The sequence below is a fragment of the Dendronephthya gigantea genome, unplaced genomic scaffold (genome assembly GCF_004324835.1).
Source record: "Dendronephthya gigantea isolate DGI-Jeju-01 unplaced genomic scaffold, DenGig_1.0 000079F, whole genome shotgun sequence".
Lineage (NCBI taxonomy): Eukaryota > Metazoa > Cnidaria > Anthozoa > Malacalcyonacea > Nephtheidae > Dendronephthya > Dendronephthya gigantea.
In genome coordinates this window covers 289,367-309,073 of record NW_021163089.1, presented here as the reverse complement: position 1 = coordinate 309,073, position 19,707 = coordinate 289,367, and the positions used below count along the sequence as shown (strand labels likewise).

At 37.1% G+C, this 19,707-nt stretch overlaps 5 protein-coding genes and 1 long non-coding RNA gene across 7 annotated transcripts; 3 read left to right on the top strand and 3 right to left on the bottom strand.

Annotated features, from left to right (window-relative positions):
* Positions 1-1,611: 1,611 nt before the first annotated feature.
* On the top strand, positions 1,612-5,003 carry LOC114532515. Its single transcript, XR_003687965.1, has 3 exons — positions 1,612-1,732; positions 2,157-2,332; positions 2,561-5,003. It is a non-coding gene; the product is annotated as an uncharacterized LOC114532515 (long non-coding RNA).
* Positions 5,004-5,762: 759 nt separating this feature from the next.
* LOC114532390 lies at positions 5,763-7,289 on the bottom strand. The gene is made up of 2 exons (XM_028553882.1): positions 7,103-7,289; positions 5,763-6,920 (listed from the first exon to the last, which is right to left on the bottom strand). The coding sequence occupies exon 2, from the start codon at positions 6,896-6,898 to the stop codon at positions 6,110-6,112; it is 789 nt and encodes a 262-aa protein (XP_028409683.1). The 5' UTR covers positions 6,899-6,920; positions 7,103-7,289; the 3' UTR covers positions 5,763-6,109.
* A 188-nt stretch (positions 7,290-7,477) lies between these two features.
* LOC114532389 (WD repeat-containing protein 27-like) lies at positions 7,478-14,099 on the bottom strand. 2 transcript variants are annotated; one of them, XM_028553880.1, is made up of 23 exons: positions 13,770-14,099; positions 13,532-13,667; positions 13,194-13,327; positions 12,987-13,100; positions 12,820-12,871; positions 12,643-12,713; positions 12,356-12,555; positions 12,149-12,252; positions 11,979-12,070; positions 11,786-11,875; positions 11,571-11,659; positions 11,386-11,471; positions 11,196-11,298; positions 11,008-11,109; positions 10,832-10,932; positions 10,568-10,657; positions 10,239-10,396; positions 9,856-10,087; positions 9,641-9,762; positions 9,224-9,321; positions 9,014-9,116; positions 8,746-8,844; positions 7,478-8,323 (listed from the first exon to the last, which is right to left on the bottom strand). In XM_028553880.1, exons 1-23 carry the CDS (start codon positions 13,947-13,949, stop codon positions 8,270-8,272), a joined length of 2,610 nt encoding a protein of 869 aa, XP_028409681.1. In that variant the 5' UTR covers positions 13,950-14,099; the 3' UTR covers positions 7,478-8,269. The 2 variants fall into 2 exon arrangements, with proteins under 2 accessions (XP_028409681.1, XP_028409682.1); XM_028553881.1 differs by having other exon boundaries at positions 13,194-13,324.
* Positions 14,100-14,146: 47 nt separating this feature from the next.
* Positions 14,147-15,137, top strand: LOC114532391 (mediator of RNA polymerase II transcription subunit 29-like). Its single transcript, XM_028553883.1, has 4 exons — positions 14,147-14,446; positions 14,554-14,624; positions 14,698-14,785; positions 14,861-15,137. Exons 1-4 carry the CDS (start codon positions 14,309-14,311, stop codon positions 15,047-15,049), a joined length of 486 nt encoding a protein of 161 aa, XP_028409684.1. The 5' UTR covers positions 14,147-14,308; the 3' UTR covers positions 15,050-15,137.
* A 555-nt stretch (positions 15,138-15,692) lies between these two features.
* On the bottom strand, positions 15,693-16,946 carry LOC114532392 (ubiquitin-40S ribosomal protein S27a). The gene is made up of 5 exons (XM_028553884.1): positions 16,897-16,946; positions 16,726-16,787; positions 16,568-16,622; positions 16,072-16,259; positions 15,693-15,922 (listed from the first exon to the last, which is right to left on the bottom strand). The coding sequence occupies exons 2-5, from the start codon at positions 16,771-16,773 to the stop codon at positions 15,740-15,742; spliced, it is 474 nt and encodes a 157-aa protein (XP_028409685.1). The 5' UTR covers positions 16,774-16,787; positions 16,897-16,946; the 3' UTR covers positions 15,693-15,739.
* Positions 16,947-17,734: 788 nt separating this feature from the next.
* On the top strand, positions 17,735-19,524 carry LOC114532440 (calcium/calmodulin-dependent protein kinase type II delta chain-like). Its single transcript, XM_028553943.1, has one exon. It carries the CDS (start codon positions 18,340-18,342, stop codon positions 19,399-19,401), a length of 1,062 nt encoding a protein of 353 aa, XP_028409744.1. The 5' UTR covers positions 17,735-18,339; the 3' UTR covers positions 19,402-19,524.
* The last annotated feature ends 183 nt before the right edge of the window (positions 19,525-19,707 follow it).

Here is a 19,707-nt window from a genome sequence, read left to right as displayed (position 1 = left end):
TTCTTATTTTCATAAACTGATCGGGTCAGCGGCAGTGATTACCAAAACCGCGATGTAGTATAATTTATTTTACCTTTGCATTTATTATGCCATCAACTGATCAGCATGTGATCCATATTTACGTGAAGATCTGATGATCATCACTAGTATATCAACTGATAAAGTTTACAGTTACAATGCCACTATGGTACAACAGTCGCTAGACCCTCTCTAATCTACTTCTGAGAACAACCTAAAATAAACAGATCTGAAGAACTTCTCGAAGTTTCTTGAATCGAATCGTCGAGAACTTTCTTTCAACAGAATTCTTGACCTTTCAGCTTCAGAGTCTTCCGGAAGTTTTCCGATTATTTTGGAAAGCTGTTGCACCACATTCGATCAAAAGCTAACTAAAGACTCTGTACGCTGTAGTCTTGCAAACCAGCTTCAAATTAAATTGCGTTTGGAATCTCCACTTGCAGAGAAATGATTCGCTAGAGAAATATTACCATTTTTTCTGAGTATTCTGAATACTTTTAGTTCCACTTCACTGATCTGAATTGAAAAGAAAATACTCCCAGCCAACTCTATTTCCAAGACTCTGCAAGGGAAATCCAGCCTTACGCGTTAGGGTCATAAATCATCACACGCATGTGTTCCTCTTCTTCGTTTATGACCTAGCTCGTGATGACTGAAATATTCTGTGAAACGATTTTATTATGTTTTCTTTCCACATTTGCAGATAAAACTCCAGTAAGCTTCCCTTATCTTCTGGTCATTATCATGGTCATTACGAAACTGTTACAGTGTATCCGTCAGAATTTCTTAAGCGAATGGCATGGTCTATAAAAGTGATCTTTACCATGTTAAGAACTATGTCGTCAGAGAGCATTCCAAACTGGACCATTGTGGGCGTATCGTGACGGAACATGGGTGTATAACGTCAAAAAATTACGAGATGTGGACAACTTGAGGACATTTGAACAACATATATGCATATATTCACATGTTTTTAAAACAATGTGTCACTTGACACTGCTAATAAACGTGGAGTGTCAGAGCTGACAAGATGTTGACAAGTCCTGTGCACCTCAACACGTTGGAAGTTATTACACACTCGACGTGTTATTCACACTAATTGCTATACACGCTACACGCTAGGCTATTTCACACAAGTCGGCAATCTAATGACAACTTTGCCTGTTATTATCCAATAAATTTATTAGTAAGCACACCGCAGCGAAAACAATCATGTTCGCGTCAAAAAATTTAAATATCATTTAATTAAACGCGAACTGTGTTTACATTTCGTATGAGGTTTAACTTTGCGTAGGTTTGATAAGTCGTGAAAAAATTCAATAAAAACGCACTGTCAACTGCAAAGGTATTTCGTGAATCAATGCGAATGATATTTATCTGTGATTAACTCGCCGTATTAGAGCGATTTAAAAATATTAGGAATTTGATAGCAATAACCGGATGGCGGCTCTCAGCATGTCGCTCTTGTCCCCGCACAAAATGAACAGGTTCGATATTGACATGGATGCGGTGAGATAACGCATCAGCCAATCATATCGCGCGCAATTGTGACGTCACAAGGTACTTCAGATGTTGATCTTTCAAAAAAAAAATTGGAATGGCGACGTAGTGGACCCGTACAGCAGATGTTTTTCGATCACGCTTTGTATTTAGTCAAGAGCTTCAAATATTTTCCTGTAATCTCGACTAAATGACACGGAATTTCACGATCACAGTGAGTATTGTAGATATAGGCATACGGTTCAATTACATAGTTTATTCATCTTAATGAATTATCCGGCTCTCAGGATCCAAGGAAGTTAGGCTATGCTAATTCGTTTTGATTGTAATTTTGAATCAAACGCTAGCGGTGATGTCTAAACAGAAGTACGCGTATTTCAATAATGAATTATTTTAACCAACCCGTGGATTAAACAAAATTATCCCGCATGAGATTTGAGATATTATTTAGGCTGTTGATTTGTTTTACTTGTGATTACATGTTGATGTGAGGTGAACGTTTACGATTCAGTTTATAGTTGGCACACAAGATAGATTTGTGAAAAGTTATTAATATGACGCTCGGAATCAATATCGTGTGTTTAAAAAACTATGTCTTTATCTTCACAATCATATTGTAATTATTTGTCTCCATATAGCAGTACGTCTTGTCTCCGTGGTATTTATGCCATGACCCTGATCATTCCGCCGATAACTCATAAAGATCCTAACTTTATAATGGAAACACAATTACTGGATGATTCGCCCTTTCTCTATGAATGGAAAACAGCAGAACAAGACTTAGAATTTTTGGATTACGCTTATTGTTTCGAAGGTAAACTATCTCCATACTTCTTCAGTAACAATCTTTTGTCGATATGAGACAATGACGACTTGCCCAGACACGGAATTCTGTCGCGGTATACATATATACTGATATATCTTCATATAGTTACCAAATATTATCTTTCCTTAAGTATATCTAAGTGCGGAATATTATATATGTTGAATATCTATTGACTCGTAAATATAGTTTGTAATATTTGTCTGGTGTTGCTTCTAGATAATCAAAACAAACGTAAGGCGTCCAAGACATCAACAACGCTATCTTTATCAAACGCCGATGGTAATATAAACTCCGATGAGAAACAGACAATTTTAAATTTATCACTTGACAAACTTAAACGTATCGAAGACCCAGAAACCTGTCTATGTAGAACGGTATTGATAAGTAATACGATCAAACGTTTACGAAGTCCAAACGAACTTAGGTTTTTGAACAAAGACGGGCCATCCAGCTGCTGTTTTGCAGGCACTCTACCGTGCAAGAGACCACGCTTGCAAGTCGCGGATCTACTCAACTCAAACCATTTAAAAAGCGATTACACAGACATAGGGTTAATTACCAAGCAAGATACAACGAAAGAAATGTTACGCAATCAGAGAATAAACCCTGCTGACAACCAATTCCACCTTCCGTCTAATCGTGCCACAGCCGATGAGACAAAACGAAATTGCGATCTGGTGAAGTTTAATGGGATTGAGCTGCCGAATGTGATCTGCGCGCTGGAGACATAAGGGAAAAGCAAATTTTGTAAATGTCAAAAGATTAGTTCTTAAACCGCAAACCAATTTTTCCTCTGTTTGTTGACATTTTGTACAAAGACAAGTACAGAAAGGATGCATACAATTATGTTTGAGGTGTTCCTAACGCCGCCCACAGATTTGAAATACCGAATACCGATCAATACAATATTGGTTATTGGTGCAATATCATTAATAAATTCCCGTTTTCAAGTTAAATACTATAGATTCAGCGATCTAGTGTAAGACAAATCGGGAATGAGAGTGTTTTAGCCAAGGAATTTGGCTCTGTATTGAAGTTGACCCTTTCACTTTCACTATGAACTGAAGATGGCCATGAAATAACAAACAAATATAATTATGTGACTAGCTCTTGCATGCAGTGAAGTGTGAAGTGCACATCAACCCAGGCGGCCTGTAGCTTGAGAATTCCTCGCCGTATTCAGAAGATAACACCTTTTCAAGTAATCCATTGAAGATAGTTTACGTGATCGTGCTATTTTCTGATGTTCCTAAGAAGAGCAATGGGGAGAATGATTATTGCACAATAATCTCTGACTAAATTTGTCCTGTGATACGACAATGAATACTGAGGAACAACACTTAACAATATCTGAAATGACATTTCCAAGTATGATTTATCCGCTATCAAGTGGGTGAAAAAATTGACAATCAAGCTAACGGCTCGCCCATAGTTACTACAGTTGGAATATCATCTCATGCGAATGAAAAATCCTGAACTAACATCCACATTTTCACAAATCTCACGAAGATGAGAAGAAGAGAAGTGAAAGAGAGCATAGCATGCACCCATGTTTCACTGCATTCAATATTATATCAACCTCATCTGTTTCCTTGTTGCATTTTATATGCATTGATGCATGTTTCTGCAATTCCATGACTTGGTTTGAGGACGTATTTATAATGATGATAACTTATTCATATTAGGTTCACTGCATGTTGGCTAAGAGTCCAAAACGGACGGTGAGGCTGAATTTCGAGATAAGAGATTAAGAATTTGAGAAAAGGTCAATGGTTCAATTGCCTTACAAGGTAGCAACATATGATATCAGACGACTGAATGTGCAAATTTCCCACACCAGAGGGAGATTAAAGACGCACAAACTAGAAAACAATTGGATGTTCAGCGGTTAGAGGTCATCGCTTGCGACGAACATTATCAAATATTACAAAAAGACTCTTGAAGGAAAAATTCTCTCCTCAGACTCATTAAACAAGACTCTCGGCTAGAAGCATTATCTATACCCGCATCTTAAATAAAAATATGTCCAGTTTTTCGAGCAGCCTCTTGGAAGTCTAAGAGGATTTCCCCCCTCTTGGCATTAGTGTTTTAAAATTACAATAAACCTTTTGAGATTGAAGTATTTTCAAACTCTGCTGTTGTGTGTTAACTGAAGTTTCGCCGTTGACTGTTATCAAAGTACCAATCGTTTTTTTTAAATGAACTGTTAGTGTTACTGAGTTTCGAAGTCAAGGCAAATTGTACATCAAAATTGAAATATAAGCAAGCTACTTATCTGTCGAAAACGTGAAAAATATTAAAAAAAAACGTTAAAAGATGTCCTTAAGAGCATGTGTGATGGAATTGTAGTTTTAGCTGATAGTATAAAAAACAAACGTGATTTGATGCACACAGTGCTACTCTTGCAGTCAGACGTGATGGCCAACATTTCCTCGTTCCAACTCACCAAACAGAGCATGGGTGAAACCCAACTATATTATTGTTTCATTATTTTAAGTTAACATTCGTTATTTAGGCGTTTCTCGATGTAAAAAACACTATAGTCTACTATGAAATTCAGGATTTTGCACAGTCGTTATCTTGCGCGTACGTATTAGCTACAAGGTAGAATGTGTTGTTATTAAACATACTTGTGTGTGTATTATACCATTAATATATTATCTCACAGTCTCCTGATTTTGTTCTGCGTTCTGTAATGACCTAAGCCAAATTTCCTCAAACATGTGCGTGTAAGAACAACAGAAATGCCTGAGCTAAATTTCCAGACCAGGTCTTGATCGACCATGGTTAAGTTAACCTCTGAATATTCTATCTCATCCCCCCCCCTGCCCCTGGAGAAGTGAAACAAAGTGGGGGAAATGAGGTGGAGTCGTGCCGGATATTCTGTCAAGAGAGAGCGCTAAAAACAGCATGAATTTTAGATGATCAATGAAAAGGGGGATTGTCATGATTAGCAAGGGTTTGAAGGTTTCTTATAATCGAATTAACAATTTTAACCGTATTAGCAATCACGCAAGCAAGTTACATAAGGACTTACAGGAGGCCCAACTGCCCAAAAGCACAAATTTCTCTATCAAATGGAATTTTCTAGACAGTCATGTCATGAATGAAGAAATTATATTCGGATTGGGACATTCCAAAGAAAATTCATATGATTTTAGAACAAATAAACGATTGTACTATTACAAGATATGTTTAGCATCACAGAAGTAATTCAGGAAGCTAATGGCAGGTTCTGCTTCAGGTTGGTATTGCAACATGCCAGATGGTCACATTTCCTGAGCCTGCCTCTAAATTCTCTTTCATTATTCGCTTACTCACTCTGACAAACCCACATCTTGCTTGGTAGCAATGGTACATAGAGCAAAATACCATATTTTGAACAACCCCCTCTGAAATAAGCAGTAGTAGTTTGACACTGTATTTTTCATGAATTTATTTCTTTAAATAAGTCCCTTACACGCAAGCTGGCTTTACGTATGTTTACAAACCCTACAAAACTTAAAATATAGAAGAATAGAAACTCAGTAAAAAGTGAACATTTTGTGAAGACCATAGTCATCATTCTCAAAATGTTTAGTTTTTACAGAGTTTCCATTGCTCTATATTTCATCTACAAAAATTCTTACAAAACCTTTACATAAATATGGTAGAGAAACTATGAAATGATTCAGTCCCACACTGAAAGTAGAAATATGTACATTCATACACTGTTAGCTTTAGTTACAAGATATAAACCATGGTTGTCATGGATAAGAAACTGCATCAAATGCCAACCAACACTTGCATGATTTGATCAAGATCATCTGCAAATGTGTTATCCGTAGACTTTCCAAGTTTAAGATCATCACTACACCGTTTAGTAAAGGTTGATAAAGCTGCAGGTTTGTACAGAAATTGTTCAGTTTCATCAACTTGCATTCCTGTCTCCTGCCATACCATGCTTGCATCATAATCATACAAAGAAATGTCCACTTCAGCAAAATTTATCTCGCAGGCAGTATTGCTAACCTCGATGGATGCGAGAGAATTTGATGACTCCTCAAATCTGTTTCTAAACTTCATTTCTGTCGATTGTGCTAGATCAATAAAAGTGTCATCACTTGTACATGATTTCGCAACGCGTTCCTCAGGGCACCTGTCGTGTGTTTCTGAATTGTTTTCGCAAACAAACGTTTCTTCCCTCGTATCTAAGGGCGATCCCAAAAGCTTTTGGAGACCTTCAGTATAGTCCTGTGTTCCTACATGCGAGAAAACCGTATTCTTTTCCGACCTCGTGTCATGATAGTTATTTGTCTTCGCCGAACAATGGTTAAAAGAACTCGCCTCTTTCAGCGTTTTAGTCCGACCGATTTCGATCTCTTGCTCTAGCTTTCGTATAGTATTTACAATCATTACTGTCTTTCTTAAAGAAGGTTCAAGGTTGACCCTGGTTTGAGCCTTAGCTAGCTTCGATACCGACATATCCAGTAAGGTTTCTTTTGGTTGAATTCGGCCATTTTCTTCGAATTTCCGTTTGATGCATCGTCGCGGTTTCTCTTTCAAATCTATCATGAATCTGGCTGAAATTCCCGGTCTAAATGAATAAAACCTCACATAAATATTGCAAACAGCATTATAATACCAAGTGTATGTAATCATTTGACATTAACACGGCCGATAATCAACAAATATCAACTGATTAAATTTGGCGAAGTAACAAAGTCCATTCATTCAAAATTCGAGCGCGACAAATAATCGATCTACACACAAACTTACCGTTTAAAAGGGCGACAAAATTCAAGCAAAAAGACACTTGCTAGCCTTGAAACGTTTCTATCTTTCCTTATAGTACACCAGAAGGCCCGTTTCTCCGTATTTTAGGGATTAAATTGTAGATAAAGTGAGCATAATAGGAAAACAAGTATCTGGCTACCGGCGGTTTGAGTTCAAATGTTCAACCCAAAGCCCGATTTCCGTGACGGATCACGTGATCGAATATTTAATCAATCAAATTATCTGTCAACAAAATGTTAAATTTCCATAATAAACACTATCATATATACAAACAACGTCGAAATAACCTCTTCTGAAGACTATAAAGCGATGAAATACACACTAGAGAGTCTTCAAATGCACGCTCATGTTAGGCACGGTCATGTTTTCTGTCTAAAATCGGGCATTTTGTTCATCCGTGTGGTTTGACGAATATCCGCCCGCACTGTGACGTCATTTGAAAAGACGGAAGGGCCGAGGGGATTAGGGAGCGTAGCCAAGTCAGGCCAAGGCCAAGAATTCGTAACATTTCACAACAAAATGACGACATTTCGAAGAATGCGAAGCAGCATTTGTCGTGTTCGTTTTCCGACCTTACTTTAGGTTAGATTTTCAAAAGTTAAACGACAATTAATATTTCGTTCATGGCCAATTAAGTGAACTTGATTTACCTAAGTGTTACGCGATCATGTAACCACAATAACGCTTTTTAAGATCATTTACGTCATCATAATTATTTATGCTATTACATAAACAAACACGGTAGTGTCTCTCGCAACTAGCACGCCTTTCTAAATCTCTTGAAGGAAGGGGAGGCCCTCTAACCTCGCTACGATGTGAACCTCGCCACGTCGTGAATGACGTTTTCTCTACTGGCGCTGCAAGCCATGTTTCCCCCGGCTCGTCTGTTCTATCCTACAATTTGCAGCGCTGTCAAAACCGGATGAATTTAGGGGATAAACGTTGATACCTAGTTCCTGGCTTTTCAAACGAGGGCGGAAAATACACGTGAGAACTGAAAACCCGGTTACACATGCTAGGAAACCGGAGGGGGAGAGGAAGATTTTGGTTACATAAACCCTCCCCCGTCCATCATAAACTATTCGGTCTGTCGTGGTTCGACATTTTTAGCTTCATGTTTGTCTCTCCCTCTCTCTCTCTCGGTGAAAACTAGCTTTTGCTTGAGTAGACAAACACATTTCCATCCAGTGTCGATGTCACCAACTAAAAGAGAATCAAGATGATGATTTTTGGTACAATCGTTCGATGGGATTCTCGCTATACACAGCCAGACGAGAGCTAAAAATTATTGGAATTTCGGGCAGCGGATCCAGGAAGACGCATGACAGGAGATTACGTTGACCTGGCTTAAACTAGCTCAAAGTTTTTATTATGTTGGATAATTTTCCGATAATTTTCAACCGTTACATGATAACTGTTAACCGATAACTGATCATTTTCAACCGTTACATGATAACTGTTAACCGATAACTGATCATTTTCAACCGTTACATGATAACTGTTAACCGATAACTGATCATTTTCAACCGTTACATGATGACTGTTAACTGATCATTTTCAACCGTTAAAGTAAGTTACATATCTATCTCTTTATGCAAGATTCCTGAAGAAACGTCCATCTTTACCTGTGAAGTGTTGGGATGAAAAGCGACATCAAATACAACATCACTGTGTCTTGAGATTCGTTCACAAGGATTACTGTGTCGAACATCATAAATGTACGTCTACAAAAAGATGAAGGGGAGTGAAAAATATAAACACAGGTGCGACCGCAATGGATGAGTGGATATCAAATCCTCCTAAAGATCTAGTAATGAAAGTAACATATTGATTCCGTGTCTTCAACAATTTCTTCCTTTTCCTACCCTATTAAAAGCGTGTGCAAATATTTACCGATTTGTCCTCAGCGCCGACAGCAAAATATTTCGCACAGGGACTCCAAGCTACGCCGATTGGATGAGAACGATTCACGTGACCTTCATATTTCCTCACGCACCTGAGTAGAGAAGAGCCGAAGACTGATTGGCAATAATGTCAATCCAGAAACGGGCTTCACCCCCAACTGATTGAATCTCGGAGATGATTAGCTGTAGTATTACCAACCTTGTGCTCCGTAAATCCCAGATTTTGACACCATCTCCAATTGCCGCAGTTAGGAACAGATCGTAACTTTGGGAAGGGAGGGAGAACGTCTTTGAACCCTGAGTAGAACAGATCAAACGTTTCATGATGTGAGGTAGACATTAGAGAGAAGCTAGTTTAGTTGACACTATACACGGGTGATAAAGGAGATGAAGGAGAGTTGGTCAGGGATATTATGGAATGAAAAGACCAGAAGAAGTGTGAGGTGGTAGACATTGCAGAGAAGATGAGGGAAGCAAGGTTGAGATGATATGGACATGTAATGAGAAGAGATGATTAGGGATATTATGGAATGAAGAGGAGACCAGAAGAAGATGTGATGAAAGCAAGGATGGATATGGAGACGTAATGAGAAGAATGGATTACGAGTCTATGTACCTGATTCATTTTAATACAGTGAACATTCCTCGCATGAACATCTTCCAATGTTTTCAAACTACGATTAACATTCACATCAAAAATCTCCAAAGATCTATCTGATCCTGCACATATTACAATATCTTTGAATTATCAAGGACAAACCCTCCTCGTTATATCTCATGAGATAGAAATTATTCTCACTGAAACAGCGCTTATCGTAGAGAAAAGGATATAAGAGAAAAATCCGTTAATACACGAAAAATTCGTTATAGTTTGTGCTTTTCCAAGAGGTAACGACGTAACGAGCTTGTAGTGACTTTTACTTTGATATCTTTTAAGATCATCTTTTGTAAAATCCAAATAATATTTGTACATAAAGAGAGAATTTCCTGAACTGATGAGAATGAATTTATCCACATAGTAAAACAATGCTTGGCTGATTCCCTTTGAGAAACTTGGATTATCCTGGAAGATAAGATTAAATAGCCTACAGTAATCACTAATCTTTATAATCCACGCAAATCCCACAAAACGGGCCAGCCTGGATCCCCGAATTTAATGAAATATGATCTGCCAACTCAAACTGATTCACAAGTATTGCATGCACTATACTGACCTTGGACGGCTTATTTGCTGCTTGATTTTGGTATTGAAAAGAAAGTACGGGTTCAGAATTGCCACTCGTCCACAAACAAGCGGTATTGTCTTTAGAACTAGTCAGCAAATACTGACAATCATGACTGAAATCCACTGACTGTACAGCGCCGTTATGACCTGGAATATGAAGACGGGATGACCCGCATGTAAATAATGGTACTATGAAAGCACTGCTACACGTGCAAGACGATAAATTAGTTAATAGATCTACCCCAATGTTCCAAACAAGATCTAATTCGGAGATGACTTTTAGATTGCAATTCAAAGTCTTGTAAATTTTGAATGTACCTGAATATACTCGTTGTTTACTGGTTTGGGGTGTGTCCAAAACATGCGCAGTGTGGTTTGACAAGGCACATGCCAATTTATTGCCATTACCTACAATTTTAGATGATAGAAAAAATTGTAAAATAAAAAGTACTAAGAAATGATGATAGAAATTGTAAAATAATAGTACTAAGTTTAGGAATGGAAAGACAGAGGTTAGATTTAACTATAAAAAGTCACTGTATTTATACCTTAGATGTATGTACTACTAAATTATTACAGTACCTGAATATGTTATTTGATTAACAGCAACCGGGGTGGAACACAAAGATATTCTTTCTTTCAGTGTTGTTGGTATATTATACTCTGACTGGATTTCTTTCTGACTAGCAAGGGAACATAAACTTTCTCAGGAATCTATAAACACTTGCCTTGAACTTCATAGAGAGACACCAGCTTACCTGGATGAAGGCTTCTTTGCTGGAAGTGGCTTTGGTGGAATAAAAGCAGTCTTTGATTGTTTTACAGTACTGCTAGTCACTTTGGGGGAAAACATTTTAGTTCTGAAAAATGTACAGATGAAATTCAGTTTTGACTGGATGAAATTCCTGTTTGCTTATTTGGGGGACTGTAACACTAATCTTTTTACCTGGGTGTTGCTGTATAACCTGAAGATTTGATTTTTGTCTTAAAGGTGACTGGCTGATCTTGTGGACCACCTTGTTTGGTCTTCTTTGTAGTCACCTTATCTTCTACAACAGAACCAAGAAATGTGAGCAGATCACAGCTGGAAAAAAGCCTCACTTGAGCTATAATAGAGGTTGTTCTTAATATCTTACTCTTTACTGTTCTCTTTGTTGGAATATCTGGATCGACTTTTGGAACAAGCGCAGCCTTCAATGGAGAATTTTGACACAGTGGAGCTCTTGATTGGCAAAATGAAGATTTAATATGAAGCATTAGTGAGATGAATGATAGCTTAATTGTAATTAAACATGCACAAAATAGTGCAGGATTAAATTACTTGGACAAAACAGATAATTCAGGACTATCCAACTGGTTGCTTGCTGTCAAACCACCTTCAGCATCTTGGAAACAATCTTCTGTAGCAGTCTAAAAAAATAACACCACTTAAACATTCAGTGTATTTGAAGGATGGGCATGCATGTATTTACGTGGGGATAAATATATGTATTTCACAGGTCAGGTTATATTCAAGTTATAAAGAACAGTATTTACATTTTTTGAATTGTGATCTTTATTTGAAGACAGGAATATGTGCAGGATGTGAAGGGAAGATTCAAAAAGATTTCCCAAAATGCAAGTGATCTGGAACAATAAAAAACTGAATGAGTTAATATGTACAGGATGTAAAACAATGCAACAGCTACTGTAAATATGCTTTGATGTTCTAAGAATCTGAAGTACTAACCTTCTCTTCTTGTTGGTAAAATGAACATGAACCACAGAGAGAAACTATTACAGATTCCTTCGGCTGACATTCATTACCAACAAAAATAGGCTCTAAATGACAAATATGATTGAACAGCTGAAGTATTGTTTTGTATTTATTGTGTAACAACACAAAGACATTTGATCTACCTCTTAAATCTATGATCTTTAATGGTTGACAAGTATTTAGATTCACCAGAAACAGCATGCCTGTTGTTGAAATGAGCAGACTATCAGCAACCTCAAGCAACTCACTGAAATAAACACAAACAACATGTATTTCAATGTTCATCATTTTACTACAGTATGCCTACAAGCAAAAAAAATGTTTGGCAAAGTATTAATTAGTACCTATACCTTGTAGCATGGTAATCTACGTGACCTGCTGACAATATTTCATTTTTACTAATGCAGTTGTAACACAGACCAATAACAGCAAGTCCTGGCTCCTCTGGACTCTCTATGCTTTCTTTGCTTTCCAAGTGCTGGGCAAGAAATTTATTCAAATCCATTGAACGAAGACACTTATATTGGTTGTCCAATGAAAAAATCCAAACCTGAATGGAGTCATATACAAAAGAAAGTTGATTTCAGTGATTCCCATGTGGAAAGACAAGAAATAATCGATTGAAAGAAATTATTACCTTGCCATCAGAAGATCCAAGACAGACTTCTTTTTTAGTTGAATGAAATGCCAGAGAGAGAAACGGATACGCTGTGAAGAAATTTAAAATTCTAGGTATGTATTGCAGCTTGCTCTCAGGTTAATTATTCAGCTGAGGTGTTGAGATTCGTGATTCATTAAAAAATACACTATATACCAGAAATAATTGGAGAATGATACAAAATGGATTTCTGTTCAACATCACAAACCTATAAATATAATATAAAACAACTAAAATGCAGAACAGAAAGCTTATTGCATCTTGTAACATAAGAGTGGAACATACAAACTGTCACTATACAATATAAGATTAAGATTAATTACCTTAAAAGTGCGATCCTCCCCAATTGTTACAAGCAATGCATCATAGACAGGACAAAATTTTGAAGCATTAACATTGCCATGGTGACCACCAATCACTGTCCTCAACTCACATGTCTTAATTGCAACATAATTAAGTAATTTTAATCAAAACAAAAAATGGTTCTCAGAATATTGCAATACTATAGTATTAGGTTTGGGTTAACTTACCTCAATTTCTATAACCCAAACTTCATTGCCAACACAAATGCTGATCATCTCATCACAATTACTAAAACTGAGGTGCTGTACATAACCCAAGTCTTTTGCAACAGTTATAGTTTGGAGCTCTGTGCAAAAGTCTTCTAGAAAGAGAAAGCAGGACTAGTTCAGGTGCAAGTTTATAGGGCCTGTAATAATTCATATGGTCCCATCCAGGCAGGACCCAGGATTGCTTATAATAGCTTGGAAAACCATGGCAAATTGTTACCATAAGCTGTTGGGATGATATGTGATGGTCACACCCTGACTAGGCTACCAGCCAGCCCCTGCTGGTTGCTGACACTTACCATCCAAATCATATTTGTTCTCTATGAACCAGACGAGAACACAGTCCTCAGAAGCAGTTGCAAGTGAGATTGGTTCAGTCTTATTTCCGAAACACAATGCTGTAACACACTTCCTGTGACCAGACAAAACGACAGGCTATATCAGATAAGTAAAAATTTACAATTTCAAATTGTCTACAATTAAAACAAAGTTGCAAAAAAACTTCTTCTCATTTTATTTATAATTAAATGTACCTACACTTATGCTTGTATTTCTGTGTTTCCATATTGCAAAAGAATTGTCTTTATATGGAGCAGCAAACCATTCCTTGTTGCAGGCTAACTGAACGTTTGAAAGCGATGAAAACGTAGAAATATTTCCACCATGACAACTGGCAACTAAACCCTGGATTTCCAGATTAGTACTCTGATCCGCCATTTTGAATTTGACCGCGCAGGCGCATAGCAATTGTTTATTGTTTACCTCTCCGTTGTTTGTTTGTTTACAACTGAGCTCTATGTTGTTGTTTACTGGTTGTTTACCTCTGATTTCTGACAATATTTTTACATCTCCCGCCTTACGTGTTTCCACATATTTCACAAAATCTTCGCGGTCTCATTGTTGGGAAGTTTTTATAATAAACAAACTTTGTTGGAACAAATTTCATACCTTAAAAATTCATCTCTTCGTTATTAATAAATATCACTTTACGAAAGATTGCGTATTTGTTACAATAGCTCTTACAAAGTAGCATCTCAGAATAGTTTCTATTCTTCTTGAGTTGAAAATATTCCAACATGGCTGCATTGCCACCAACCAGTCAGCCACAACAAACTGCCAGTTCAAATGCTCAACCATCTAATAAATCCAAGGAGTCAGATGATCCAGTTTCCAAGCTTAAGTCATCAATTTCATTGTTAAAAGAGGTTGTTACGGTATGGTCAGAAGAATATTCAAGATCATATTGAAGAATAATTTGAACAAAGGTTAGCACAACAAGTCTCTCTCCTTCTGGTTAAAAATCATAGCTCTTATTTTGCAGAGTTTATTTGAGCAGGCAAGTGTTGTTGTGCAGTTACAGTCATCTGGTGAACCTGTTGATACAGCTGATGGGTTAGTGTGCTAGTGTAATATTGTTGTATTTTTTTATGGGTTTTTGTACTAATTTGTCTTGATTCAATTACAGAAAAATAACTTTGGAGCAACAAAATATCAAGTTTGCAAAAGCACTGGAAGAATTCCACCATACTTGTGACATTTTAGAAACAAATATTGTAAGCTCATATTGGTCATGATTATAATAGATTTCCATTATACAGCTAGAAACTGCTTGATTCTTTTATTTGTAGATGGTTGCAAGAACTGCATATATCCAAGCTTATGAAAGTACCAAGTTCACAAGCAATCCGGATCTTCCGACCTCTGATCTACCACCACATGTTTATTCAGACTATCTGTCACATGTTAGGTCTCAAGTGACAGCCACTAAAGAAGTACATGATCTTCTTCAGGATTTTAGTAGAAATTTAAGCGAGTAGTAGTTTTATTATTAAAAAGAAAAATGCATAGAAAAAATATTTATAACAATGTACATATTTATGTCAATATTCAATAGTTTTAAGTAAATTACAGCTACACTTGTTCTACTTTTCTTCTCCAATCTCCTCCAACAATTGCTGAAATTTTTCTTTGCTTTTTTCATAGATTTTCTCAGTTTTCGCGCAGCGTTTTTCTAGCGATTCCAAGTCCGATTCTTTATTTATAAAATCATTTGTTGTCAACTTTTTCATCTCTGATTCAAGCTCGTCTGTTTTATGTCTTAAAACCAGCAGTTTTTCCTTGCCATCTTCCAGGTCTTTTGTCGCGTTTGCTTTGTTATTTTTTATGCAGTTTAACAGTTCCACGTTTCTCAGAAGCGTATCTTCAAGTTTGCAACATCGTTGGAGGATTTCGTGAAAATCGTGCAAGATGTCATTTGGTTTTTCAGCCATTACTAGTTTTGGAAAGAACCTAACATTCAAGTTCGCTTTTAAAAGCCAACCGTTAATTGTGACGCATTCTAATTATCATTAATTGCGCTCAGCAAGATTCGACCACAGCCACCCCATTACTTACCCTGGTTTGGAAGAGAACAGAGGTTGAGTTGGAGGTATCATTTGTTTGGACACAGGAAAGCAAAAGCAAATGAAAAATGATTTTTTTTTAGATTTATTTCACATCAAATGCATCTATTTGCCTTCACTGGGCTTATTGAAAACATATGTGAGGTGACATTTTCCACAGTATTGACGATCAAAGTGGCTAGCCATGAAAACACCAGCACCACAGGATTCTGATTGACATTCTCGTCTTAAACGAGTGATCTTGCCATTTTCATCTACTTTGTAATACTTGAGCACAGCAAGTTTTACCTGAACGCAAAAAGATCAGATTTTAAAAAAGAAAAATTCCTGATCAAATATGGAGTCGGGATCAAACATTTAGGTCAGGTGAGCGAAAAGTTTGATTAAAAACAGAGTCCAACTCCATTGTAAGAGCTTTTTTATAAATTCCAGTTTACCTTTTTCTTTTTGTGCTTGTTCTTCTTTGGTGTTGTGTAAGTCTTCTTTTTTCGTTTTTTGCCTCCACCACGGAGTCGAAGAACAAGATGGAGAGTTGACTCTTTTTGAATGTTATAATCACTCAAAGTTCTACCATCTTCTAACTGTTTACCAGCGAAGATCAATCTTTGCTGATCAGGAGGAATACCTAGATTGAAAGCACGTTTACAGTTAGCTATGTTTGTGGATGATGCACCAATGAAATGTTATTTGTTGTCAAATAAATAGCCTGAGTATAATCTAATATTATGAGTCAACTACCTAGTACAACTTTAATAGTCATTACTTGATAAAATTTCTTATGCCTTTGAGAAGCCAGAGCATTTGCTGTGCACGAGTTCATATTGGAAGGAATCATATATCATCCTTCCTCAACTTGAACACTCATATTGTCAAAACACACATTTTTAGGCAAACAATTCATACTTTCATTAGGATATAATCATTCAAACATACCTTCTTTGTCTTGAATTTTAGTTTTCACATTTTCTATAGTATCACTGGGTTCAACCTAACCATTAGAAAACGTTTAAATGTTAAATCAAAAGCACACACGATAACCAGCATACACAACCCAACAACACGTGGACATAACAAAAAATGGAAGCTCATACCTCCAAAGTAATGGTCTTTCCCGTCAAGGTTTTGACGAAAATTTGCATCTTGGAAAAATAGGCTTTGGACATAAAATATAGTGGAATATTAGCTATCTACTAAGGCCAAAAACAGCGGGGAAATCTGGCAGATTATGGAAGAAATTTCATGTTAAAATAAAGGAAATTTACCAAACTATTTCTAAACCAGCCACATGAAGGAAAAGAAAGGAGGGGAGTTCTCTTCGAACATTCAGGGCTGCATCGCAGGCTCATTCTCGTCACCAGTCCTGCTCCTTTAACTAATGCGGTAATAAACGCTGCATCAGCATTTATAGTCCACCGGTTTGTAGCAGGTTTAGACTTGCTCTAAGTCTCGTTCGAAGTAGATTTGATAAAACTATATAGAACTGGTGAGTATTTTATATCATCGAATATGATTCACCGAAACTTGCTATGATGGCAAGTCGATCAAGCTTGTGAAACTTCTGCAACTCTGGTAGTTTGGAAAGATGTTACAATTTTATAGAAATTGCTACATAAAATAACGTTATGGAATAATCAACAGACTCCATGAAGGAGGTCTGTTGTGACTGAAGTTGCAAATTATGATTATACCAAAGTTGAAACACTATAACTCTACTGATTCGTGCAAACAAACAGACATCTTACAGCGTCTTGACTTGACGCAAAACAAAGCATTCATTAGTCACTGATCAACATGACAAGAACATAGAATGATTTAAGAATCATTCTTATCGCCAGGAGTAACGCGTGACCATCAGGCATATAACATAAACCAACCATGACATTTTTTGAAAACTGATTTAAAATGATGCAGGCAAAATGATGTGCTTGCAGGGAAAGAAAAAAAACAGTTTTTCAGTTTGAATCAATATTGAGTTGAAGTTCAGTTTGAATCAAAGAAAATATTGAGGATACTCGTAGGATCTAGATCAGTATGAAGTACCAACAATTTACTATTAAAACATTCCCAATGAGTGAAAAACTGGGGCTCCAGTCTGTTATAAATTCTTATTTCGCTTTCCGAGACCACTCGTTCATTTCCGTCTACTAGTAATGCGCGCACATCCGCTTCATCTTATCTCGTCTTTGGATCGACCGAAAAAATGTTCTGATTGTTGACAGGCATGTTCATGATGACAAGCAAGTAATCATTGCTGCTACAATCCATATTTCCATCAACTAAGCACAATCGGAAAACATAACCTATACTCTCAAGGTCACAGCGAAATGAAAACAAAGTCATATGCATTCAATTTTCCTGTTTCTACCGCAAAGGAATTAAGCAATGGTATGGAGAGGATTATATTTAAAGTGTGAAATACAACATCTCGCATATTTTGTGAAAATAATGGTTGAATGTGTTGTGAAATATGATTTTGTCTTTTGTCTTGAACCAAGCGAGCTTTATGTTGCTTCTACCTGCTTCGTCTCTGTGATTGGTTTGGCAAATTGGAACTGGTTTTGAGTAGGAATTGATTTAACCGATTAATCTAGTTCCGTCGGCTCGCTGTATTCCGACTGATCTAAGCAAACACACACAGCAGGTATTTCCGAAGGTCGCCCACATAAAAACACAGCGTTAGCTGCTAGCATTCATTTAGGGAAACAATGTTGACGACAAAAAGTTCAACTAATTCGCCCTTTAAGCCTAAGGAATTGAAGATACACAACGATTTTGAGTCAAAATATACCTACGTGAACTACGTGAACGCCGGCACATTTGGGAAAGTGTACAAATGCTGTAAAAAAGGTGAAGAGAGAGCAGAATATGCTGTGAAAATACAAGAAGTCTCTTTTCAAGATAATTTCGAGGATAGTTCGTACATACGAGCATTAACCGAGGCAAAGGTTTGGAATGGTTTGGAACATCTAAATATCGCGAAACTTTTCGAATGCTTCTTGCAAAACGACCGATTTTTTTTCGTCATGGAGTTGGTACCAGGAAATAACCTTTTCGATGAGATATTGAAAAAATCAACTTATACTGAGACAAACGCTTGTCTGTACATCAAACAGATTCTTAGTGCGCTGGCTTATTTGCATGTGAATAAAATCATCCATCGTGACGTGAAACCAGATAATATTATGTTGTATCAGAAGGAAATGAGTAGCGTTGTGAAACTCGTCGATTTTGGTCTTGCGAGAAGACTTGAAAATGGAAAGAATCGCATGGAATGTGCTCCTAGCGGAGCCCCGTTGTACTTAGCGCCAGAGACGATCATGGAAGTAGCGCTTGGGTATCCTGTAGACGTTTGGTCGTGTGGAGTAATCATGTACATTCTTCTTTATGGATCGCCTCCGTTTTGGTCCGAAGATACGAACAAACTTTTTTTAGCAATCATCGGCTCTGAAGTTGATTTTCTTGGCACGGACGAAAAAGAGCCTGTATCATTTTTAGCCAATGACCTCATTCAAGAGATGTTGGTGAAGAATCAGAATGATCGTATTACAGCAAGCGACGCTCTGGACCACCCGTGGATAACACAATCACGAGGTCTTAAACTCTCGCGAGAGCACAGACGAAGCACTTTGGAACGATTATCAAACTTTCGTAGATCAACCTCAGTCATTGAACTTCAACAACGTTTCAATGGAATGAAAGTTGAGGGGAATTTAAGCGGTGAAAAAACACGAAAAGGTCAATTTTTGGATTTTCCCGGCTATAGCTAGACTTTAGTTCAGTGAAAACACGTTGATCCATTGTAATTGTAGTAGAATAAGTGGATGTAGACAATTTTGGAAGATAGCTACAACTGATAAGTCAACTTTTCCATGTAAAAGTTATAATAATGTTTGATGAAATAAAATTGTATTTTTTACACTTCGAAACTCATCAGATTAATTTATCAACTTCCCAAGGTATTTTCTTACATTCTTTGTTACTGTCACTCCTACACAAAAGCGGATTAAGGAAGCTAAACGAGAGCGGAAATGTGCTGTACAAACACAATTAATTTCTAAGTGCGTTGGCCGAAG